The 26,096-nt window shown below is 43.7% G+C and overlaps 1 protein-coding gene across 3 annotated transcripts; it reads right to left on the reverse strand.

Annotated features, from left to right (window-relative positions):
• Positions 1 to 1,615: 1,615 nt before the first annotated feature.
• Positions 1,616 to 18,956, reverse strand: gtpbp1 (GTP binding protein 1). Of its 3 annotated transcripts, none has more exons than XM_063189020.1 (14): positions 18,446 to 18,956; positions 16,571 to 16,682; positions 14,161 to 14,341; positions 12,510 to 12,693; positions 11,183 to 11,347; positions 7,986 to 8,109; positions 7,555 to 7,669; positions 6,903 to 7,047; positions 6,442 to 6,624; positions 6,042 to 6,177; positions 4,805 to 4,983; positions 3,616 to 3,780; positions 2,619 to 2,669; positions 1,616 to 1,886 (listed from the first exon to the last, which is right to left on the reverse strand). In XM_063189020.1, the coding sequence occupies exons 1-14, from the start codon at positions 18,635 to 18,637 to the stop codon at positions 1,782 to 1,784; spliced, it is 2,037 nt and encodes a 678-aa protein (XP_063045090.1). In that variant the 5' UTR covers positions 18,638 to 18,956; the 3' UTR covers positions 1,616 to 1,781. The 3 variants fall into 3 exon arrangements, with proteins under 3 accessions (XP_063045090.1, XP_063045103.1, XP_063045097.1); XM_063189033.1 differs by lacking the exon at positions 18,446 to 18,956 and adding an exon at positions 15,336 to 15,385 and having other exon boundaries at positions 16,571 to 16,656; XM_063189027.1 differs by lacking the exon at positions 2,619 to 2,669.
• Positions 18,957 to 26,096: the final 7,140 nt, after the last annotated feature.

A 26,096-nucleotide genomic window follows, 5' to 3' on the forward strand; every position in this document is an offset into this window, starting at 1 on the left:
ATCAGAGCATTCATTACTGCTAACAAAAATGATAAATATGTAAAACTGAAAATATCTAACCCCTACCTGTCTATATTCCTAGTCCTTAAAATGTCTCGAAAACCTCGAAAAAGCTGCACGATGTGTATACATGCTTGTAAAAAGTTATCAGAGTACACCAAAGATTTCCTCACAACAGTCACAGGAATGGCTTACCAACACTGTCCACTTCCCCATCAGTCAAATCTAATGCTTCATTTACCATAATAATACAATGGCTTATTCCCAATCAGGATGATGGTGTGTACATTACTATTATTTGTAGGGGGAAACCATCTAAATATGCATCCTAATTGTGTGCCTACGCCAACTGGTTACAAATGAGGGCAAACTTCATTCCTTCTGCAACACCTACAGTAGTCTGTAGAGTTAAGCTATGTGCTTCTGGGCCCTATATGACAAATGCTGGTTCAGGAGTAAACCAGATTAAGTTAAGCGGTAAATCATCTAATAGAAGAGCCTGGAGTCCTTGTGTTTTAAGAAAATGAGGACTCCAGGCTCTTCTATTAGATGATTTTCCTCTTAACTTAACCTGGTTTACTTCTGAACCAGCTTTGCCGTATAGGCCCCTGCACTGTACGGTTACATGCACTGCAATGTCTTCCTGTTCATCTCCGTCCTGAAGTGGATTTGAAGCACCTCAACAGTGAACTCAACAGTGTCATCGGGACAGTCAAGCCAAACAACAACTCCCGACACCCGACTCTTCAGCTATAAAATGCATGCATGCAGCGTGCTGCTTCTGGCGGTACCTCTGCCAACAACCATGACGTTTATATAGTTATGTAAGGATATAGATAACCTGTATGCCATTTTCATTTCAATAAAATAAAAAAGGAGTCCTTTTTTTCCCCACTCTTTATCACACCAAACAACGCAGAGCGCTTGTGCAGCTCACCTAGGGATTATACGCGCTCAGTTTTAGACGACAAAGATTCCAAAAAACACAGCGAAGAACACCAAATACCTCTGATAATAATAAGTTAATTTCACAAGATGCTGTCAGCAGCTCTGTTGTCTTGGCTAAACCCTCCCCTCCCCTCCCCTTTCTACCCCCACTCCACTCCACTCTAACCTTACCTGGCTCCTGCCCAACCTGTAGTTCCGCGCAACTTCGTGAGCTCCACCACTGGGTCTGGAAGCATGTAGCAGGATTCCATTTCTCCAGTCAAAAAATAATCGGAGCATTTATTGCTTCAGTATCAACAAATTCCATCAAAATCGTTTTCTGCTGATCTCTAAAGCGTCAATGTCAGTCTATAATATGTGAGCTGCCATTGATATTGAAGAAGTAAATGCTCTGACTACATTTTGACTGGAGAAATGGAATCCTGCTACATGCTCCCAGACTGTGTTCCCAGACATGCTCCCCGTGTGTGTTGAGCGCCACCAGGGGGCTCCAGAGCTACACACACACACACACACACACACACACACACACAGAGGTCTGGTAGAAACCAGGCTAACCCCAACCTACCTCCTCCCTCTCTCTCTTTTCGTAATTAGTAGTTCAGTGCAGTTGGAAAAGATGAGGGAGGGGAGGGGAGGGGAGTGGAGTGTGTGTGTGTGGGGGCGGGCGTGGTAAGACTGTCCCAAGCGAGCTCTCTGTAACTTCCGCAGCACTTTGAGCATTTAAAGACACTTAATGAGGTGAATGGGAATGATGGGCATTTTTGAGCGAGGGGTGTGTGTGTGTGTGTGTGTGTGTGTGTGTGTGTGTGTGTGTGTGTGTGTGTGTGTGTTTAGATGGGCCCGGTGGCGCCTGCAGGGGTCGCTGTGGAGCAGTTGTTTTGGGATTTCCCTTTATGACGCTGGCCCCCTCGTCTCCTGCCTCCGCCAGACCTGGGCTGAAAGAGAGACAGAAACATTCATTTTCATTAGATTATTGTGGCACAATGGGGGTGAAAGTATCAAGCCACTACTATTTATATAAAAAAAATGATCAAAAGACAGGAAGGAAAAAAAGAAATTGTACCAGCACACATCACACACAAAAACAAAGTCAGCAGGACTGTTTGGCCGCAGATCGAGACCTGCAGAACCAGACAGTCCAGAAGTGGTAGTCTGGAAACACCCCTCTCTATAGGGTTTCTTTGCCACCCGCAATGAGGCAGTCATGCAGGTCGAGACTAGCCTGGTTTTACCAGACCACATTAATTACTTGGTAATTCGTTTTAGATCTGGATCCTCGGAGCACTTGGATGGGAGAAGTGAGCTCAGCTCTAGTAGATTGAAATGAGCTCTGACCAATCGCTGACAGTTGACGTTCATGACGTATGTGTTACTATGCTCCCCGAGTGTGATTGCTTATTGGCCGGTAACACCGTTCGTCTGAAAACCCTCCCCAGAGAAGCGTAATCAGACCATTCGTGGATTACCAAATAATTCAAAATGACTGGTCTGGCCTGTCAGGCTTGGCAGAGAGAGAGCCGCCCTCTTTACCTTGTACGTCTGAAAACCGACTGAAAACCCTCCCCAGAGAAGCGTAATCAGACCATTCGTGGATTTCAAAATGACTGGTCTGGCCTGTCGGGCTTGGCAGGGAGAGAGAGAGAGAGAGAGCCGCCCTCCCTCTTTACCTTGTTCTCTTTGTTGCCTTCTTTACTCTGGGGGTCCTCCTCCCCCTCCGTCTGAACACGCAGCCAAAGCAGCGGCAGCAGCAGGACAAATGAAGGGGTGGAGGAGGTGGTGTTAGGATTAGGGAAAGTGTTAGGAAAGGGTTAAAAGTAAACCCAAGGAAGGAGGGAGAGGAGGCGAGAGAGGCGGGGAATGGAATGACGAAGATGAACAATGGCAGGAAATAGAGAAATGAAAGGACGAGAGGAACGATGGCAGGAAATATAGATATGAAAGGACAAGGTAACAAATTAAAAATGGAGGAAATGATGGGTAATGGGTTTAAATGATGAATAGTCGGAAAATAGGCGGGTGTTGGTGGAGTCAAGAGGAGGTGGGATTGAAAAGAGGAGTTCGAGAGAAGAGAAAGTAGGAAAACAAGGATTAGAAGAAGATCTAGGATAGAGATGAGACTACTCAGCAGCAGGATACCAGACACTACCATCTACAGGCAAACCAACCAGTCCCTGCTTTTCATATCAATGCAGTACACTCCATCTTTTGATAAACACATCATACAACATTTCATCAACCAAGCACAGGATATACCAATGTTCAGATGTCTGATGTTTCTGCATCAAGGATCAAAATAGCAATGTATAAAAAAATGTGGGATTTCTTTTGCTGTTTGCATTGCATTGAATGTTCAAATTCAGGTTTTGCTGAACCACTCTTATGTTTTAATAAACATGCAAGTGTTGTATAAAATTCCATGGGCAATACCAGTGTTCAGATGTGTCTGATGTTGCAGCATAAAAGATCAGAATCACAATTAATTAAATATATATGTGGGATTGCTTATGATTCAAGATTCTTTTTATTCATCCCGAGGGGAATTTGTCTTGGACATGCATTGCATACAGCTGCTGTATGGTTCAGCAAAAGTTGAATTCAAGCTTTCACCTTTCCATGTACTGAAGAGTTTTTTTTTTTGTTCCACCCATCTTCATGACTGCTTACCTGCGGTGGTATCGTGAATGGAACAGAAGGGAGTGTTGCATTCAGAGCGTCCTCACTGCCCGGTATCGTCCCGTCCTCGCGGCGAGGCAGGGCTTTTTTCGTGGAGAGCATCTTGATTTGTGGAGGTTTGGAGTTGGAGGGCTGGTTATTGGTCGACTGCAGTAGCTGCGAATGTAAGCAATCGGTGTGACTGACAGTGATTCACTTGCCTGGTTACCACCAGACCTAATCACAAGTGAGATGGACACGATTGTGTAGAACTAAAGGCAGGATGGGAGTTCCCAGGCTAGTGATGCACACTGTAAGTAAGTAAGTACATTTTATTTATAGAGCACATTTAAAAACAATGCAAAACTGACGAAAGTGCTGTACAGTGACTGGCTAGAAAAAAATCTAAATAGATAAATAAATAAAAGTAACAAAGCACATTAGTGCAAAAAATAGATTGTACACTGTAAAAAACATGTGAGACTGTCTGGGACCGCATCATGCAAAGAAGATGGAAAACAGCTACAGCTGATCTGCTGTACAGCAACAGCAAGCACAGCAAGCAATGGCTGATGATGTCTCTAAACTGCTGACAAGATGCAGATGGACGTCGGCTTAATCTGAAGAGCTTAACAACATGAAACACAGCTAGTGTTAGTACAGCCTAATATGTTGGTTTCACCAAGACTCCTTGTGTCACTTAAAAATGTATGATTTGAAAATCAATATTTGTTGAGCTTACAGTAGTCATTCAGGATCCCCAATCGGTATGCAGATTTGGATGACACTAGCTATGATCCTAAAGATTCCCAATACAACATGGCAACATGTGGCCCAGCCGTGGCTCTAACGGCTGGGCACTGGACTGCTACGCGGCCGGGCAACCCAGGTTGCATTACCCGCCCGGGTCATTTCCCCGATCCTTACCGGTCTCTCTCTCCCACCTCTCTTCCTGCCTGTCCTCCACTGTCATATTTGAAGAATAATAACACCAACATTTATTTTTGTATATTTAATTTTTCATGGCAGGATAACGTTTCGACCTCCCTCGAAACGTTATCCTGCCATGAAAAAATAAAATACAACAAAAAGGATTCTAAGTGTGGGGACTTCTCACTCTGAAAACTACAGTTGGCCTTCGTCCTGCACCTTTCCCTGGGATGGGCACAATCCTCTCCTTCAACTGTACATCTGATCTCACCTTGGTGATGGTCCCCACGGCTTTCGTCCTTCCCTCTCGGAACACCAGCCTCTGTTCTGTGTGCAGATACTCGGGCGTCTTGATGAAGCGGAAGTGAACGGAGGCCTTGTCGCCCGTCCTCAGGCAGTCCCTGTTCATGGACAGGATGGTGGCCGTTTGCCGTATGCTTCCACAGTGCACTGCAACACATTAGACGGAAAGCACCGCGGCCACCATGACACAATAGCAACCAACTGTTTGCAAACATCTGAGGAAGACGTTGAAGAACACCTGGGGCCTATACTACAAAGCTGGCTCAGCTGGATAAGTTAAGGTTAAGTTAAGAGGTAAATCACCTAATAGAGGAGCCTGTAGTCCTCATTTTCTCAAGAAAAGCTTAACTTATCCTGAACCAGCTTTGTAGTGTAGGCCCCTGGAAAGAAAAGGCTGTGCCGTGGTATCTAGTAATCATGGTGGACAGTGAGATGGGGGCAAAGAGAGAGAAGGGGAGAGAGAGAGAGAGAGAGAGAGAGAGAGAGAGAGAGAGAGAGAGAGAGAGAGAGAGAGAGAGAGAGAGAGAGAGAGAGAGAGAGAGAGAGAGAGAGGAGGACTCAGGAGGACATATCACACATACCCATGGCCTGATAGCGTGCCGTGGGGAGATGGTACATATACCCATGGCTTGATAGCGTGTCGTGGGGAGATGGTACATACCCATTGCCTGATAGCGTGGGGAGATGGTACGTACCCATGGCCTGATAGTGTGGGGAGATGGAGATGGTACGTACCCATGGCCTGATAGCGTGGGGAGATGGTACATACCCATGGCCTGATAGCGTGGGGAGATGGAGATGGTACGTACCCATGGCCTGATAGCGTGGGGAGATGGAGATGGTACATACCCATGGCCTGATAGCGTGGGGAGATGGTACATACCCATGGCCTGATAGCGTGGGGAGATGGAGATGGTGGTTGGACGTACCCATGGCCTGATAGCGTGGGGAGATGGAGATGGTACGTACCCATGGCCTAATAGCATGGGGAGATGGTACGTACCCATGGCCTGATAGTGTGGGGAGATGGAGATGGTACGTACCCATGGCTTGATAGCGTGGGGAGATGGTGGTTGGACGTATCCATTGCCTGATAGCGTGGGGAGATGGAGATGGTACATATACCCATGGCCTGATGGCGTGGGGAGATGGAGATGGTACGTACCCATGGCCTGATAGCGTGGGGAGATGGAGATGGTACGTACCCATGGCCTGATAGCGTGGGGAGATGGTGGTTGGATGGTGCAGCACCAGGATCTCAGCCTCAAACTCCCAGGAGGCCTGTGGGCTCAGCTTTGGAGACACCATCACCATCCCTTTCCGTATCGAGGAACGCTTGATCTGGGAGATAGCATAAAACGAAAAAAAAAATGTTGATTTTGCATTAGAGGATGAGCAGTGGTAAAAGCAGGGCTCTAAATTAACACCAGTCAACCGGTCAAATGTTTGTGAAATTTCAGTTTGGCTGGTAGAGATGACCAACTTATTAGCCACTTTGACCCATTAGTGAGTGTGTGTTTGGCTAGTAAAATTACAATCTACTAGCCATTTTGGCTGGTAGTGAAAAAGGTTAATTTAGGGCCCTGGTTAAGGCATAGTTCATACCTTTTTCAGTGCAAAAGATGCAGTCTGTCCTCCCCGCACTTCCTTCACAGGCATCCTTTTTCTGTGGATGGATTTGACCGCGATGGGTAGGAAACTTCCTAGAGGGTCTGGGCCGAGGAGCATGGTGTCGTTCAGTCGTATCAATCCGCGTAGCGTAGTTCCAGATACTACTGTTCCCACACCCTGGTTCCGTCAAAAGAGTAAAAAAAATGAGTATAGGTTGGATCTAAGTATGCAAGTATGCCTTTTCTGCATGATCACCTGATTACCCTTGTTTATTTTTTTAATCTATTCTTATTTTGACTTCTCTTTTTAATCTACAGAGCAACCCGGAAAAAGAATTTACCCATGGGGATAAATACAGTTTAATCTAATCCATCTCATCTCTAAGTATGCTAAATGTACTATATACGGTATGTGTTGGTCTGTTTGTGTGTTTGTGTTTTTGGATAAATACTGACTGGTACGGAGTAGGTGTCATCAATTTGAAACTCAGCAGGCTCGTCGTCCTTGAAAGACGTTCTTGAAGAAAGCAGGTTGAGAAACATCTTTAGAAGGTCCATGTTCTCTCCTGTCACGTTGGAGATCTGAAAGATTGGACACATTCTGCAAAACAAAAGCAAAAACATAAATATGAACATACAAAGATCTATTGTGGAATTCTACAATCAAACAATTATATATGTTTTTAATACCAAACTCCTTACAAACAGCTTTGAAATAATTACAGAAATTATTAAGTGTATCAGGGGACGCACTCAACTTCTAGAGTGAAATAAATAACTTTGGGTGTGAGGAAAAAAGCTACACACTCAAAGAAGGGGAAAAAATCCACACTCACGAGCTGAGTCTCATTATTTATTCATCAATTACCACCATGTCCACCCACTCGCAGACGCGTTTCAGCCCTAAAGCCATCATCAGTGTGTCTGCTTGTGGACATGGAGGTCATTGATTAATAAATAATGATAAATGGTTTTTATCTTCTCCTCTTTTAGAAATGATTAAGTCACCTGGTTTTATTGATCAGATTTGGTATAGTACTTAATACAGCTATGGTGAGGTGGGTGAGAGGGTGTCCGTGTTGCAATGAGACAGAGTGGAAAAGAGCACCTCTCAGAGCTGAAATTGGATGCCGTGACGATGACGTCATCCTTATTCTGCACGAGAACTGGGATCTTCCTGCATCCAGGAGATTTCAGCAACCTCTGCAGAAGCTTTAGTGTTTCTGGCAAGAGACCAGAAGGGCTAGGCATAAGACACTGCAAGACCATTAAACAACACATTAAGTATTCAATGACCAGACTTTATAACACCACTTCGGTCTTGTGATTATTTTTTTTACTTCGTCCTATAGAGTACCCACAGTACCATCAGTATTATTGTACATATTTGACTTGACAGTACAACAACTTCCTAGCTTTTAAATGCAACTTATTTCATGTTTGTATGTGTTTCTGAGATATTTAGGATTTAATAGGCAGAGGGCACCCTTTCCCAAAAAGGGCTTAGGCAAAAATGGGCTGATGAACAGAAAATTATACCTTGAAGGATGTTGGCCGGGCACATGTCGATCTTAGTGACCACCACAAACACGGGTACATTCAAAGCCAGTGCCAAGCCCAGATGCTCTTTTGTCATGCCCACAATTCCTGCATTGCTGCCAACCTGACACAAGAGAATACAGGACGATGAAGATCACACTGACTGATGAAGAATCATGGATTATACATAGATCACCTTTACAATGTAGAATGGTCTAGCCCACATTCTGAACCAATTGTCTACACACTACTACTAGGTCTGAAAACATTCTACACGTTAAAGGTGCACTGTGTAATAATTTTAGTAGTATATTTTCAGAATTCATGCTGCCCATTCACAAATGTTACCTTTTTCATGAATACTTACCACTACCATCAAATTGTAAGTATTCATTATGACGGGGAATATTTGACTTTTCATACATGGAAAAGGGAATTTTCTCCATGTTTTGCCATTTTGATTTTCCTGAAATAGGCATTTTTAACTGAAAAACTTACTGCACATTGGTCATATTAGCAAATATTAGTTAGTAAATATTCATGAAAAGATCAAATTTGGCAATAGGCAGCACAGTTACAAAGAGCAGCATACAGTACTTGCAATACCTACTCTGACCACAATCCTACACAGTGCACCTTCAAGTAGAATCAGAGACGGTTTAAATGCAGAGACGGCCAGCTCGACGTTCCTTCCTGTTTCACTTATGACGTCGGCCACGCCCCTTTAGGAGACCCGATAGGAGACTTTTATAATGGGCGCCTATGGGCGAATCTGACTTTTCCACGGATACGACCAAAGCCTTAATTCATGGGCGCAGCGATGGATTTAAAAATGTTATATCCTGCGAGCCACATGCCTTCTTCACATTCTAAAAATTCAAATTACATCTCAGAATTATTTTTTCACAGAGAAAATCGACTTTGTTTGACGCGTGTCCAGTCTAGTGCGGACCGCTGCCATGGAATGCCAAGAATGATTCACAAGCGGTGCAGAATATTTGCTTTGCATGAAACAGGAGCGGTTGATAAGGAGCCCTGCATTTACCAACGTTTATTTTTGTGATGTTGTTTTGTTGTTACATCGTAGGCCCTAGTTCACGTCTACTTCACACGTCTGTTGTGAAAAAGTAGCCCAATTTCGGCAAATTATTAAAAGCTTGACGCTCATTTCTGCACGTTTCAGTTTCAGTGCAGTCCATAAGTAGCCTGTTTTCGCCGCTTCCCAGTCTGTCCACGGGTTTATAGCCTAAATCTAGTGAGACACAATACCATGCAAATAAATGACAACAGTTGGGTGGCAAATGCATATGTTACTGCTTCAGGTTAATGAGCCTATTATCGACTTAATTCATTCAATAGGCTACCTACTCTTTGCAGCAGTCTGTTGCATGAAACTTCAGCATCATCTCATCCAGTCAACTGTTAAACGAAATGCAGGCTGCGCCAGGCAGGGCAAAAGTTTAGCGGAGATGGCTGGTTAACTCGGACATTATATTTCGCAAATGTTGTAGCCTATTGTTAGTAGGCCTAGCCCTAGTTCAGATACACCGCGCTCTTCCGTGTGGTGCGTCTCCAGTTGAATAACTTAGAAGGTGAGAAAGAGGATCGCACTCGGGTTCTTTTCTTCTTTTTATTTTTTACATAGCAGCAAGAGTGTAGACAAACGTTTTGGCTGCTGCCTTCGTCAGTGTCTCCACTTCTGCTGCTATGTAAAAAATAAAAAGAAGAAAAGAAGAACCTGAGTGCGATCCACTTTCTCACCTTCTAAGTTAGGCCTATTCAACTGGAGACGCACCACACGGAAGAGCGCGGTGTATCTGAACTAGGCTACTACTTCTGCAACTGAGCCACACCAGCAGCCTCCAAGATGTCCTTCGAGACGATTAGCTTAAGTTAACAGACGCAAGAGCCAAAACTTTCACCTTCAGCGCAGCAGAAAGAACAAAAATCCTGTAGGCTATCCAGCAAATAGCCTATTGGATTAAAAACCGTGAATCTTGACATGAGAAAATAGAGGATAGGCTACTGTTCAACAATGCACTCACGGGATGCACATATAGGCCTACGAGTTTGACAGCTGTAGCCTAGGTTTTCTCCAAATATTTGAGTTTGGCACTGCATAGCCTGCGCTCTGAATATTCTAGTTTTTTTATCAGGCTATTGAGCGATTTTTAGTCATGCATGTGCAGCGCAATGTTTTAGTCAAAATTCGGTATGCCTACAGTTCCGTGAAGGATCCTCTGAAGGCACGATATGAACACACAAATGTGTCTAGAACAACATGCCATAGGCCTACACGGGAATAATGACAGCCGAGGATTAGGTGAAAATGGTTACATTACGCACTGTTAGACATCATGGATTTAAATAGCCTATGTTTGTCTGTTTAGGCTATAAGAAGCACGTCATGCTTCTGCATGTAGGCTCTGTCTCCAGTGCAGACTTCAGTGTAGTCCTGATCCTCTCCTTTCTAAGCACGATATGAACACAAAAAACTTCCGTGTAGTTACACGTAGCACAATATATCTCATACGAAGTCATGACCATGATTGCATGAACATGATTAAATTAAATTTAAAATTATACACGAGGTCATGTCTAAACTCAAGCAGCACGCCTTTCATAGTGAATAATTAGTTTGGACATTAAAAAAAACCCTAAGCCAGCCACACAAGTTTTAATCATTATGCCGTCGTGTCATCATGCCGCGCATCCTTCTTGCATGAATCAGGTGGCTCTGTCTGCAGGCACTTGATTTTGTTCACAGTGGCCGTATTTCTCACGTCTTTTAATCATGCCATCTAAAATATCAAAAGCATTTTTATTTAGAGACCACAGCAATATAAAGTTCTCATATTAAGTTGCCCAGGGCGGCCGGTTTTGTAAAATTGTGCGTGATGCTGCTGTTAAACGTTGCCTGGCTGTTTCTCTGACCGGAGTTCTCCCAGCGCCAGCGCGGAGCAAATGAAGTTAGGAAACGTGATTGGTCGATTCTGCGCTGGTGTTCGATGATTGACAGTTTGGCCACGCCTTTTTAGGAGACCAGAAGTACTTGGTTGGTGAAACATTCCATCCTATTGTTGACGTCACCAGCTGGCTATCTTTTTAGAATAGAGAATCTTTGGTAGAATCAGGAATTTTTTCAAGATGCTCTTTTCTCCCATCAAAACACTACATGGACCCGTAATCCAACTTACCATCAGCATGCAGAAGTCCGGTAGGTGTCCAGTCATTCCAAACACGGTGGTCTTCAGGTACTTCTCATGGCCAGCCAGGTCGATGAAGGTGATCACCTTAGAGGACTTCTCGCAGATCTTGGTCCAGTCCAGGCTGCCTCCGTGGCTGTCCGGTTTGTTGACCACCTAATGAAGGAATGAAACCATAAATAATGAATTACCGGTAAGCTACTTTGTGCATCTCTCCTTACAAGAAGATCACTGAGATGATAAATAGGTCAGGTCACTCCAAGTAATCTTCAGCAGCCAGTAAGAGAAACTAGTTCACTGACTGATTCAAACTCACCTTCCTGACTAAACTTACACTACGTAGGAATTACATTTGCAAGGAAAGCTACAATGTGTGCAGTGTTCCTTAAAAATATGGTTCGAATCATTGACCATGAATAGCACACAGGTGGCTGGAAGCTCAAGCAATCATCAGCACGTTTTTAGAGCTTGTTGGGTGCTCTTACTTTGATATCAGGGATCGGTTCATTCAAAAAGCCGAAAGGCCTTTTTAATGTAACCCTAGTCCAATATTATTAAACTGGCTTTTTAATGTAACTTCCCGCTTGGACACCTTTTTTGGAGTGCCTGGATGAACTTCTCTCTCATTGACCATGGATATTCAGCTAAGGACAAGTAGTATGTTGAATGACAAACCCTTTAACCCATTTTAGCCTGGAGACACATATACTGTACGCTGCGTTCAGGTTCTTGAGATTTGAGCTGTCTTATTAGGAATGTGTGTATGTCAGGGCTGCATGATTACATTCAAATGCAAAATGAAAGTCCTAGCTTTTGAATGTAACTTATTTCATGTCTTTATGTGCTTCAGGGGCTGAGACATTTAGGTTTTAATAGGCAGAGGGCACCTTTTCCCAAAAGGGCTTAGGTTAAAATGGGTTAATGCAGAACCTCCATCATAAGCTTGTTGGTACCAAAATGGTAATGGCCAAGCCTGAATCTATTACTAGAGACTCTTTCTAGTTTCATAGCCATGTTGTTATGATGCAGTTGAGTTTTTTTCAAGAGAAGTGTGAGCTGTGCGTGTGGAGTACCTAAACCCCCACCTGGCCCTCCTGGTCGAAGCTCAAGATGTCATTGCTATTATGATTATGATTATTATTATCATCATTATCATTATCACTTTTATTCTTATTATTATCATAATTATTTTTATTACTACTATTATTATTATTATGAAGCCCAATCTGCCCTTCATTCTCAAGATGTCGTTGGCCATACTATTATTATAATTATTATTATTATTATTATTATCATCATCGTCATTATTTTGGCCTACCTGCCCTTCCTGGTCGAAGCCCAGGATGTCGTTGCCCACGCTGCTGGTGCGTCCGCTCTCCATCTCGTGCTTGTGGCGGAAGAGCTTCTGGCGGGCGAAGCCACGTCCGTTGTCCAGCTCGCCATGGGTCAGGACACCCAGCAGCGTGCTCTTCCCCGCGTCCACATTACCCACCACCGCCACCCTGAGATGGGGATGGATGGATGGAGGGATGTAGAGAGAGAGAGAGAGAGAGAGAGAGAGAGAGAGAGAGAGAGAGAGAGAGAGAGAGAGACAGACAGACAGAGAGACAGAGAGAGAGAGGGGGGGGGGTTCATTACCATAATTTTCCCACAGCAGAAAATACAGAAACAGACATGCTGTTGAACAACAAGTTAAGTTAAGTTTTCCATTTCGTAGGGAAATGATTTCACACACCACTTAGGGGGGAGCGAGAGAGACAGAGAGAGCAAGAGAGAGAGAAAAACAGAGACAGACACCGAAGAAAGGGACATAATTACCATCACTGTTTCCCAAATACTCGCACATTACAGAAATGATTTGCCTACAGCAGAAAAACATGTCACAGACATGATGTTGAATTACAAGTTCAGTTTTCCATTTCGCAGGGAAATGATTTCACACACCACTTGAGGGAGGGAGGGAGTGACAGAGAGAGAGAGAGAGAGAGAGAGAGAGAGACAGAGAGAGAGAGAGCGAGAGAGAGAGACAGAGAGAGAGAGAGAAACAGAGCGAGAGAGAGAGAGAGAAACAGACAAACACTGTGAGCGTAAGAGTAGCAAATAGTACTGTATAAAAACAGCTATTATCGTCATGGTTGCCCACACTTAGGCAGAAATAGGGATGCACCGATACCACATTTTTGAAAACCGATACAAGTACGAGTACATTAATGTGTGTACTTGCCGATATCGAGTACCGATACAGACACCTTTTACCACCAAAATGCAATGAAAAGAAATGCATGGCCTTGTTTTTTCCACCTGTGATATTTTTATTGTCCATTTCCATGTAGATTTACATGTTAGTAAATGTATGAGGTGGAACTTTTTTCCATGCTGCTTTCAAGTCCACAGAACGTGGAGATCGGATGATGAGTAAATGGTGGAAGGGTAGAATATAAGTGGCTCCTATTGTTATTGCTGCTCCTCTCACAATAGACTTTATACGTCAGTTTCTGTTCTTTTTTTCACAGAGAGCTGCCTCTGTAGAGCACATTGATCTGCATGTTTGTATGATTTGTGCTATACAAATACAATTGTTGTTGTTGTTGTTGTTATTATTATTAGAGCCAGGCTTGTTGGCGTGACAGTCAGAGTGCACCCACAACCTTTGTGATGATCACTCCGTCACATTATGATTATTTTCCTTTTCCACACAAACCCTCTCCCTCACCTCTGCCTCTCCATCAAGCCCTCTCTCTCACCTCTGCCTCTCCACCAAGCCCTCTCTCTCACCTCTGCCTCTCCACCAAGCCCTCTCTCTCACCTCTGCCTCTCCACCAAGCCCTCTCTCTCACCTCTGCCTCTCCACCAAGCCCTCTCTCTCACCTCTGCCTCTCCATCAAGCCCTCTCTCTCACCTCTGCCTCTCCACCAAGCCCTCTCTCTCACCTCTCACCTCTCACCTCTCACCTCTGCCTCTCCACTCACCTGACCTCCAGGAAGTCGGCCTCCCCGACGCGGCGGCGGATGAGGTAGTCGCGCACCTGCCCCCCCACCTCGCTCCTCTCGCGCAGCGGGATCAGGTCGCCCTCGATCTGCTCGCACAGCGACTGCACCGTGGCCACCGACGCCTCCATGTCGCTCTCGTTCAGCCCGTACTCCCCTCCATCTACGCAGCAAAGATGAGACCAGAGATATGAACACTACATCACTGCATTGACCACTCCTTTGTATTGGAACGAATGGCTGAAGACGTCAAATCGTTCAAAAAGTCAGAGAATGCGCGCACATCAGTAGCACAGGTGCTGGACCAAACTGTGATGAAGAACTGAGAGTCCGAAACATCGTGCCATTACATTTTGGGAGCATTAAACATGTTGCAGACCTTTATTTTCCTTTCTGGAGTCAGATCATTGCCATGTTTACCCGGCATATTGCTGCCCTCGATCGGTGACAAGGCAATACAGTATGCACATTACCCTGTGGGTGGCGGGAATATCTATGAGAAATAGCAATATATTGTGCTAAGGGCGGACGTGGCCTAAATGTTAGGAAGGTGGTCTTAAAGTGATACTGTCCCGTTTTTGGAAATAAGCTTATTTTACACCTCCCCTTGAGTTAAATAATAGGGCGGCTAACTGGTCTCATAGGACTCAATGTTAACTGTTAGCTTGGAGGTGAAATATGCACTGCCATAACTAAAAAACGGTTGGAAGTACAGGAGAACGGTAAAAGCCTTTGATTTAACTCAAGGGGAGGTGTAAAATAAGCTTATTTCCAAAAATGGGACAGTGTCACTTTATGATTAGAGGGTTGTGGCCCTCCCGTGGCTCTAATGGTAGGGCACTGGGCTGCTACATCAGTGACCCGGGTTCAATTCCAGCCCGGGTCATTTGCCAACCCTTCCCCATCTCTCTCTTCCCATTCGTTTCCTGTCAATCTCTCGTTACTGTACTATCATCACCAGTCAAAAGGACAAAACAAAAGATTAGAGGGTTGCAGGTTTGATTCCCAGCCTTACCCCTCCATTCATCGCTGAAGTTCCCTTGACCAAGACACCTAACCCTTAGACCCACATTGCTCAAGGGACTGTAACCAATAGCCTGAAAAAGAACTGTAAGTGTAATGTAATGTAATGTAATGTCATGCTAAGACGGTAGTACCCAGGGTTGGGCCAAGTCAAAAGGTTGAACACGGCATCTAGTCTTCATATCTATGAGGTAAGACAAGAACAAAAATGAAAGAGAAATGAAAAGCAGGTAGAAGAGTCTGGAATGGGGTGGGCGTCTCACTTGTTTGGGTTTGAGGCAGCAATGGCTCAAGAGATGGTACGTATTATTTACAGATCTTTCATTGCAGGTGCAAAGCGCAAACTGGCTTGCTGGCAATGGTGGTGGTAATAACAAGATTAATAATAATAATAATAATAATAATAATAATAATGTTATTAAAAATTAGGCAAATTATAGTGTGTCCTGCAGAAGGCCTAGAACAACATATGTCTAAGCAGCACACGCCTTGCCTTTCATCAACTTCCTAATCAAAGTCAGTGAGACCACTGAGGTCAGCTGCACTGATGCCAAGGAGCAGGCTGGGTTTCTGCACTCCCAGGTTGGGAGAATCAGGTTTACATAGGGGAGTGTAACGGGAACTACAAGGTCAATGCTGTGCAATTTTAAACCTGATAGACAGGATGTCTAGGCTACTTACTTGTCCTTTAACGGACACATGTATTAGGTAATATGTACATGCTGTTCTGACAAAAAAACACACACACATACGGCAAGAAAGTGGCTAGAAAAACAACGTTCGTGTGGGTAACTGTCTGCTGCGCCTGTGATTTGTGATATAGTGCACATGGTGAATTATTAATGGCCAGTGACAAATTGTCAGCACGTCACAGTTTTAGTCAGTTGTAACTGGGATGTGTGTCAAGACCCTCAATCCACTATTCTGTACAGGGGGAATGTAACTCTTTTCCATTGACTTAACTGTGTTAGGTGAAGAGCAATTTCAAAAGATAAAAGTTAATTCCATGTCCCTCTCTGGCCCCTGAGGGCTTAATTATCTTTCCTTATGTGGGTGCCAAAAGTGAAGTTTCATCTAGATGTGCAGCCAACACTATGATTTTCATCCCTCTGTCTGTCTGTCCATCCATTCAGCCCACTCACATCTTCTCCAAGTGCTTGTGGCGTCGTAATGATGTCACAAGACCCCATTGACAACAGAAGTTTAGTTCAATGTCTCATAAGAGTGCAACTGAAAGGTTATTTTCTCATTTGCAATCGGCATATTGAAATGATGACTTTGTCCGGGGCCCAGTCAAAGCTTTCAGCGGCCCGGCATACAGCCATCCATCCATCCATCCATCCATCCATCCATCCATCCATCCTCTTACCTGAGCCCACTCCCACCACATAGATGGTCTCTCCGCAGCCCTCGTCCATCCTCTCCCTCAGCTGCCTCAGCAGGGCATCATACTGCTCACCGTTGGGGCTCACCAGTGCCAGCTGACATAGGGGATGATGGGACAACAATGGGATCAGATGCAGTCACGTCACGTCAAGTCAAATCAAGTCAAGTCAAGTCAGCTTTTATTGTCACTTTCTTCATATGCACAAGTCATACAAGGAAAATGAAATTACGTTTCTCTCTCTATACCATGCCAAGACATATTAGACATACACGGGACTGACATTTTACAGACTGACATAAAGCGAAAGACAGGACAGGTAACACTGATGGAGTGGTAACAATAAGTGATCAATAATAAATACATGTAGCTGCCAACGCAGTCAAACAAATACACAAACACAGCATGACAATTCTAATATACTCATTGTTATGGCCCACAAATGATACCTCTGTTGTAGAAGTAGTGGTATAGCAGTGTGTGTGTGTGTGTGTGTGTGTGTGTGTGTGTGTGTGTGTGTGTGTGTGTGTGTGTGTGTGTGTGTGTGTGTGTGTGTGTGTGTGTGTGTGTGTGTTTTGCATGTGAACATGAATTCATGCCGGATTCATGCTTAATTTCTTAAGGAATTACGCTCTCAATAGTGCTCCATTTAATTGGAAAGAACAGGCAATCCAGCTCCACTAAATTGAAAGAAATAAAAGTAAAGGGAGTGAACTTTCAGCTCAGCTGCCAACTGCTCCTTTTATCCGTCCGTTTATCTCGGTTGTCATGGGTACACCTGGTTTGACAGGGGGTTCGGATCATAGAGGTCAGTGGTTAGCATCAGGGAAGTTGACAAAGGGGACAGTTGTCCCGGGCCTGTGTCCCGTGTCCCAGAATTGGGACCCCATTTCATTGTATGTATTGAGAGGGGGGGCCCTTTCACATGATTTTGTCTCGGACCCAGTCAAAGCTGTCAGCGGCACTGGTTAGGATCACAGGGCAATACAACTGGGATGGACCTTGAATGTTTGTTGTCAGACGCAATCAGTCGTGTGACGCGTCATTGCTGTGTGTTGCATCAGTTGACACAGCACACAGCTGACACCCTGTCTGGCAGGCCATATGTTGATATGGGAGGGAGGAGGAACCATGATTGTGGGAGGGAGGGGAACATTGTATGGTAAACATGTCCAGACAAGCGAGGAGGAAGGGTGGCTGTGTGGTCATCATTTGAATATTCAAAAACAGTCTGCATTGTGCACAAATAGAGCCACGAGAGCCACTGAGAGTGTGGTTTTGAAGTGTCACACACACACACACACACACACACACACACACACACACACACACGGTGCTCAAAGGGTGAAATACACCTGCGACAACAGGGGGACGCTGAAGATCAACAACTTGGTCCTAGTCTATTGCAATTGTTTTACAATATCTCTCTCTCTCTCTCTTCCCACTGGTCTAGGTCAATTAACCATGTCGAAACCTGGCAAGCTAACACATCAAAACATTGGAACACTGCAATGGAGCAGGCTGTCGAGGGGAAAAATCCACCATTGACATTAACATGAATGAAAGGCAACATGTAATGTTGCTGTTGCGCTGTTCAATTCGTAAACTAGGATTCCCTCCTGGCATCATCCTACCATAACAGCCAGTATTATTAGCTAGCTAGCCTCAGCTACGTATCGCATATTATGCAGGTTGTAGCCTATGTATGCCTCTATCATATCCTAAATGCTAATCTCTCTGCGTAAAAGACCATGCAGAAAAAAAACAAGGAGCAAAAGCAAATGTGGAAATGTAAGAGACATTATTTGCAAAGTGGCTTATGGGCCATTGGAATATTGTATTAGAGGTCCTTTGGCCTACCTTACTAGAGAAATCTACTCCATGATCCCCGCCCTCTCCGTTGAAAGGCTCGCCGTCGTCAAAGCAGTCCTCCCCTGCATCGTCCTCCTCGCATCCCTGATCTGGTGCGAATATGCTAGCAGGCACCGGACTCTCAGTAAGCATAGGGACTGTGCCTATGCTCGGCTCGGACGCCGCAGCTATCGATGCCATTTTCTCAAATTCTGCAGCAGGTAGAGGAAGGGTAGTGAAGTTGCACGAAATAGAGAGGGAGCGCGATGTAGTTTCGTCACTGGTTCAGGAGGTGGCTTGTTTGTTGTGATGCCCCTTGACAGCTAGGCCTGCTATCTCGGCTAGCGCGACGGCAGTGGGGATAGATAACACCAGTTGGATGGTTAGCTACTCGCAATACTTGCTATGCCTACATATTGCTGAAAGGTTGAATGCTATTTAAGGACAAAGAGATACCGCTGAGCCTAGAAGTGTTGTTGTCGTCAAGATCATCTCTGTCAGTGTGTTGTGCAGTCGTTAAAATGTGTGTATACACGCTCATGTAGACACACCTGCGTAATTACATATTCATGAGCTTTTTGACCAACCAAAACACGGGTATGGAGAGCACGCTTTCATCTGTCCAATCATAACAAGAGGGTTGTTCATCTCATTAGGTCAATGAACCCAACCTACTCAGACCTACCCTAAAGTTTCACTTGTCTTTTGAGTTGTTACACCATCTATTTGTAAATTGAGATCTGTGATATTTTGATGTAACACTGTGTAGGCTATTCTTCAAATCTGTTACTGTGTAGCCTGTTGTTATGTAAACATTTTGTTAGGGAAAATTACACATCATCTTCTTTGCTCAAGGCCTATCACTGGCTTCTATCCATCATAGAAAATGAGTGAATTAAAATAAACTAACCTATTGAAAGTATACTGTGTTTATAAATATATATTATATACATATAGTACACACAAAGTTCTGAACAACTTAGAAATCATAGGCTATTTTATTTGAAGTTGGTTTACTTGTCTACTTTAAACCACTTGTGGTTTAAAACAAATAAGAGGTCATTCTTAGCATGAGAATCAGCTGATGCAAGAACCTGCAATGTTCTGCTAGCTTTTGTGGTCTGGAATAGGTCTAGCCTTGGCTATAGGCTATGAGACACTATACGTTATGTAGGCCTATACTGTAGGTCATATTACCTAACTTTTTTTTTGTTGGTCTTTTATGACTTCATTGACAGGACAGATTGAGAGGTGAACAGGAAGAGAATTGGGAGAGAGACGGGGAGGGGTCGGCAAATGACCCAGGCCGGGAATCGAACCCGGGTCGGCGGCACGGTAGACGAGTGCCCTACCGGTTGGCCACAGCAGGGCCATATTACCTAACTTTTGAGAATGGAGTAGGCCTATAGTCTACTTGCCAGCCCATAGGGCCCTATAGTGAACCCGGAAATGTTTGGTACCCCAAAGTTTTTTGATGGAAATGTATAGTATAGGTCCCCAGTACATAGAAACTGCCGGATGCTACTTTGTAAATGTTGAGCAATTTTTTTTATCAGCATAATTAGCATAAATTAGCATAATCGCCTTTATGGCCTTATTATAGGATCAGTTTGACCAATCTACACAATCTTGGTGTGGTTTTGGGGGTTTTGGAGGATGCTGAAATCATTTCTGACATTTATAAATGCCCATCAGATTCAAAATTCCTCTTAATGTCAAGGGTACACACATTTCATGCCTTTATGAGCTGGTTTTTGGGTAATTTACATACCATAAACCTTACCTATTTCAATTATTCCTACCCATGGGCCTACTATATGAAGTAGATGAGCTATATCTATTGCCAAATACATATAATTAAGGTAGAGACTTGAGGTGCTGTAGTACAGCGTATGTGGAAAGTGAGTTTGCTTCTTATTTTCTTTACTTTATGCAATCGAAAGATTTCATGGGTTGTGCTAACTTCAGTTAGGTATTTTAGTTTGAGGATCACTTGTTTTTTTCTTACTTTTTTGGAGGGGGGGGGGCACTATTGTATGTCATTTGATTGAATTTAAAATGGGGAAGAAATGTCACTTTGCTAACTGACATGGCAAACTTTTAAATAACTGGACCCACTGGTATAGCTATCATATTCAAAAACAGCAAAGAGTCTGGTGACACAGCTTTTCACAAGGCTTTGTTGAGTATTACTGCCAAACATGGTGCAGCATCAACCTCTGCAACATGTCACAAATCGTAAAGCCTACCTCTACATCTCACAATGTACAAACGAAAGTCAGTCAGGTCATATCCAGGTAGGAAAATGAAATGTTCGACCACCGACAGCAGGGTTCCAATATTCAAAACAATGTCTGCTCCGTGGAGAGATGTGTAAGTTAATGCAGCTATTGACCTCCATACTGCGTATAGTCAACCCATACAAGGCCTCTGGCCCGGACAGGGCGGGAGAGTGTTGAAAGAATGCTCCATCCAGCTAAGTGGTGTTCTCACCAGGCTTTTTAAGCATCTCCTGGACTCTGGCTGTGCCCCTGACCAATGGAGGGAATCCACCATCATCCCCATCCCTAAGAAGCCAACTGCCCAGGACTACAGACCAGTGGCATTAACATCTGTGCTGTGCAAGTGTATGGAGAGAGTGATGTGTGGCCTTCTTTCCTGTATGGTGTCAGACCAGCTGGACCCACACTTGTTTGCCAACAGGGAATGCCGTGGTGTGAAGAATGCAAGCCTCTCACTTCTGGACACAGTAGCCAGGAACCTGGACTCAATACACCCACACACCATGATCCTGTTCATGAACTTCTCTTCTGCATTCAACACTGTGCATATTGACACACTCCTCCAGCAGCTCTCCAGCCTTCAGCTCCAGTCAGCACTTACCCAGTGGATTAAATGTTTTCTGCTGGACAGACCGCAAGCAGGTACTTTTCAATGGCGCGTCTTCAAAAATCTCCTTGAACTCTGGACTTCCTCAAGGTTGTGTTTTATCCCCAATCCTCTTCTCTCTGTGTGTATAAAATATGCTAATGACATTGCCTTAGTGGCACATATGTCTGACCCTGATGCTCCAACTCGCTACCTGGAGGTAGTTGACAACCTGAGCCAAACTATTGTAGATCTTGATTCTGTCTGAATTTCTCAAAGACAAAGGAGCCGGGGCAGGGACAAGACATCAACTCTGTTCCACTCTCCATCCAAGGACAGACAGTGGAGTAAGTGGAAGTTTTTAGGTACCTAGGCACCGAAATGGACAGCTCTCTGTCTTTCTCACAGCACGTGAACTCGATGTTTTAAAAAGCACAGCAACGCCTTCACCTACTCAGTAAACTCAGGACATTTCAAGTCAGCAAGGACATACAGTTATTAGTACCATTTCATACCTAGACACTCACTTAAGAACCTTGGCATGAGGTATAGTGACATACTTTTGAAATGCAGCTGTACATGATGGTCTGTCGGATCAAATGCCATGATCCACAACAATGGTCATCAGTCATACTGAGACCTGGGATGATTCAGACCCTCATGTCATTCATTAGCTCATTAGGTCATGTGATTAATTCAACTGGCCTGAAGGAGCTCATAGTGGCTGCATATGGAGGTATGACCTCAATCTTAAAAAGCAGGCCTGTCTCACGGACCGGCTATGGGCAGATTGCTTCATCACCCCAGCATTCATAGCTCACCGAATTGGCTCATTCAAATACATTGTCTTCAACAGATGCTACCAGTTGCTTCTGGTCATCACCTTCATGCAAGTGGGATCACACCTGTTTGAAATGCAGCAATATCCCTGAGGATTTTCTTGCTGGAATTATGTTTTTAAAGTCAACTCATATGGTGGGGACAGCACTGAGTGCAGATATGTTTGGAGACCAGACATGCATAAGGCAAGGTTGGAGATGAAAGGTATCTCAACAAACCCTGATCAGGTTTCTGTGTGGACTCAGTCACGTGAAATCTGTTCCCATTTGTCCCAGTCACTGAGTGAGATGTGTACAGAAGCACTGGACAAAACATGAAGCCCAAGATACACAAAGAGGATGGGGAGGGACAATGGAAGTTGGATGCTGACAAGACTGGGCTCAATTGTGAGTGTTATGAGAAAACTCTCACCCACTCACCACAGACTCTCCAACCCTCCACCACATTATCAGTGGGCTGGTGGCAGATGAAAAGGTCAATCTGCAAGATGCAGTGGAAATTGAACAAAGACATGAGCACGTTGTTTTCTTCTTCAATTCCTGGTGGGATTTCGTACAACCATCTCAAATGAAGTTGTGACAGTGAAAGTAAAGACAAGAGGGTTGAAAGTCGACAGAAAGGTCATATATGCATGGTTTGCTCAACTGCTGATGGCATGCACCCAGAGAAAAGTAGAGTTGTCTACAGTCTTTGACTGAGCTGAATCCTGTCCCAGTTTCAATCATTGATGAAAATGGATGCCTAAGGAAGGGCAATAAGTCTACCATTGTCCAGCGTATTGGTGTTCTTCTCAGCTATCCTCACCTCATCCGTATGTGTTGCAATATACCCACCCAATAGCAACAAGTTCCAAGAATCAAGGGGATGTTGGTTAAGAAGAGACTATAACAGAACAGTGAAGATGAAGACAGTGACAATGATGATGATATCTCTGTAGATAAGCTAGTATACAGTGTAATAGTTACAGATGCTGGCTAGCATAGCAACCAGCCCAATTTGTGAGTAATTGTGTTGTATGTGTTCTTACTGTTGTAATTTATATATCTCTATGTGTCATGTGTAGGCATCAAAGGGGCTTTACCTTTTTGATAAAGAACAATTTCCCATAATTGCACCCTTGGCAAATGTTGTTCCTATACACTTTGTAATGCATGCTCTAATACATTGTATTACTATTATTACTTTGTTTATTGCTATTTTATTATCTTAGTTTAATTAGCTTTTCCTCTATTGTGATTACATTTTTTCTGTACAGTAGCTTTGGGCTTTGACTTGCATTATCAGTTATTATCTATTCAATCTCTTCTAACCCACTTTCAACACAAGCTGCATTGCAATGATTTATGTTAGTGCCTTAGATATAGCCAGTTAACTACATTTAGTATGATTTTAAATAATTGAAAAAGTAGGTGTGCATTTTACCAAAAATATTGCCGCAATCATCACCCTTGACATGAACTGGAATTTTGAACGTGGCAGGCATTTTATAAATGTCATAAATTACTTCAGCATCCTACAACCCCCAAAATCACACCAGGATAGAGAAGATTGGCAAACTGATCATGTAATAAGGCCAGGAAGGTGCGTATGCTAATTTATGCTAATTATGCTAATAAAAATACACATACACTAGTGCCATAATGACATACAATAGTGCCCTCCCCCTACAAAAAACTGAGAAGAAACAAAAGTGATCCTCAAACTAAAATACCTAACTGAAGTTAGCACAACCCATGAAATCTTTCGATTGCATAAAGTAAAGAAAATAAGAAGCAAACTCACTTTCCACATACGCTGTACTACAGCACCTCAAGTCTCTACCTTAATTATATGTATTTGGCAATAGATGTAGCTCATCTACTTCATGTAGTAGGCCCATGGGTAGGAATAATTGAAATAGGTAAGGTTTATGGTATGTAAATGACCTAAAAACGTTGTTTAAATCAGCTCATAAAGGCATAAAATGTGTGTACCCTTAACATTAAGAGGAATTTTGAATCTGATGGGCATTTATAAATGTCAGAAATTATTTCAGCATCCTCCAAAACCCCCAAAACCACATCAAGATTTTGTAGATTGGTCAAACTGATCCTATAATAAGGCCATAAAAGCGATTATGCTAATTTATGCTAATTATGCTAATAAAAAAAATTGCTCAACATTTACAAAGTAGCATCCGGCAGTTTCTATGTACTGGGGACCTATACTACACATTTCCATCAAAAAACTTTGGGGTACCAAACATTTCCGGGTCCCCTCTCATGGCAAGTAGACTACTAGGCCTAGGCCTGTGTGTTTCCTTTCCTACACTGATCTGAATTGTAATGAAATAACTAAAACTTTATATGTGAGAGCACTAATGATGAATGAGAACAAACTCCATTTCATTTGTATTGCCCCTAACATTTACATAATGACAAGGATAGCAAAACAAAAAAAAGACCATGTCAAACCTTAGGCCTACGTGTCATAGCCTGATTATCATTGACTTTCAAATCTTGTACTGCATCTAGGCTATGTGTCATCCATGAACAGAGAGTTGGGGGGGCCTGCTGGTGGAATTGGAGAGTGATACTCTGAAGGTGAATATGTAGTGACTAGAATAAGACGTCAAGTTAGCTTTATTGACAGTTTCTTCATATGCACAGAGAAGCTGACAGAGGGGGACAAATGGGTATGTTGTCCAGGGCCCAGGGAGAGGAGGCGCCCACTATTGGGTCCTCATGCCATTGCATGTATTAGGAGGGGGCCCTCTCAGATGACAGACTCGATTTTCGCAGCACAGAAACGCTTGTCGTCAGCATTGCTGGAGAAGGCGAGGTGAGTGATACGCTGAGGTCTAAATAGGTATCACCCCTAACTTATTGTGAATATGTGTGATGTGTTTTTATTTTTTCTTTAGTTTTTATTGTTCCTGTCCCTGGCTATCACCCGTGTTATAGATGTCTTGCAATGTCCATGCAGGCATTATGTGAATTTATGTAAGCTACGTAACACCTGAATTTCCCCCCGGGAATCAACAAAGTTACTCTACTCTACTCTATAACACCAAATATGAATGATGAGACATCCAAGAAGTGTTGGATGCAAAGACAGTGTCGCTATGGAGTGTAAGTCGTGTATTGCCAACACAGATTTTTGTATCCAAAATTGTACGCAGTATCTTTATTAGCTTTAAAAAAGATACTGCAGCACATGAATAACTGGTTTTTGTCCATATGATAGATGGCTATAGTCTCTGAGTCATGATAGAATCAGGTGTGGTTTTTTTTTTATACCTGTTTGGGGAGAATAGTGGTTGCTGCTTGGTATGAAGAATATGCTGCAATAGTTTCCTCCAATGATGTAATCAAAGGCTACAGTGACTTTTTCCGGAGAGGCAGGCGTCGATAATGCAAAGTCAGGCCTCTCAAGCAGGAATCCCGTTTCGCCACCAGAGGGAGGCAAACTATTTGTGTTCTACTGCTATCCCCCACGTCTCTTGTAACGCATAGCCTGTAAGGCCTACCGATCGGGAAGATGGATTAAAGCAGATGCCAAATTGTAATGGTATGCCTGCTGTAGACCATCATCATAGCTATCCGTAGGTCTACTACTAATCTAGCAAAAAAACAGCCACTTGAAGGTCTTTAAAAATAGTTGGCATCGTGAGAGGCATGGAGCCGTGTCCAGAGGAGAAAGTAGTTCAAAATGTCTCAAACCTCAAGGTGGAACTGAACCGTAACTGTGACATGGTGGTATAGGGTGCCAGCTGTCTCATGATAGTCTCCTGATGGTGACTGTTGCTGTATGCATCAGAGATAACCAGAAAATGACCCCAACCAACATGCGCCTCGAGACAGCGCAGGGAATTGTTTGCGCCTTGTTTGCTCATCTCCAAGTTGTACTTTGGAGAGACTTGGATTCACATCCGAGATATTACGCACATGTTAACTCGGTGACCTGCATTGTT

Source organism: Engraulis encrasicolus, chromosome 2 (genome assembly GCF_034702125.1).
Source record: "Engraulis encrasicolus isolate BLACKSEA-1 chromosome 2, IST_EnEncr_1.0, whole genome shotgun sequence".
In the NCBI taxonomy this organism is placed as follows: domain Eukaryota; kingdom Metazoa; phylum Chordata; class Actinopteri; order Clupeiformes; family Engraulidae; genus Engraulis; species Engraulis encrasicolus.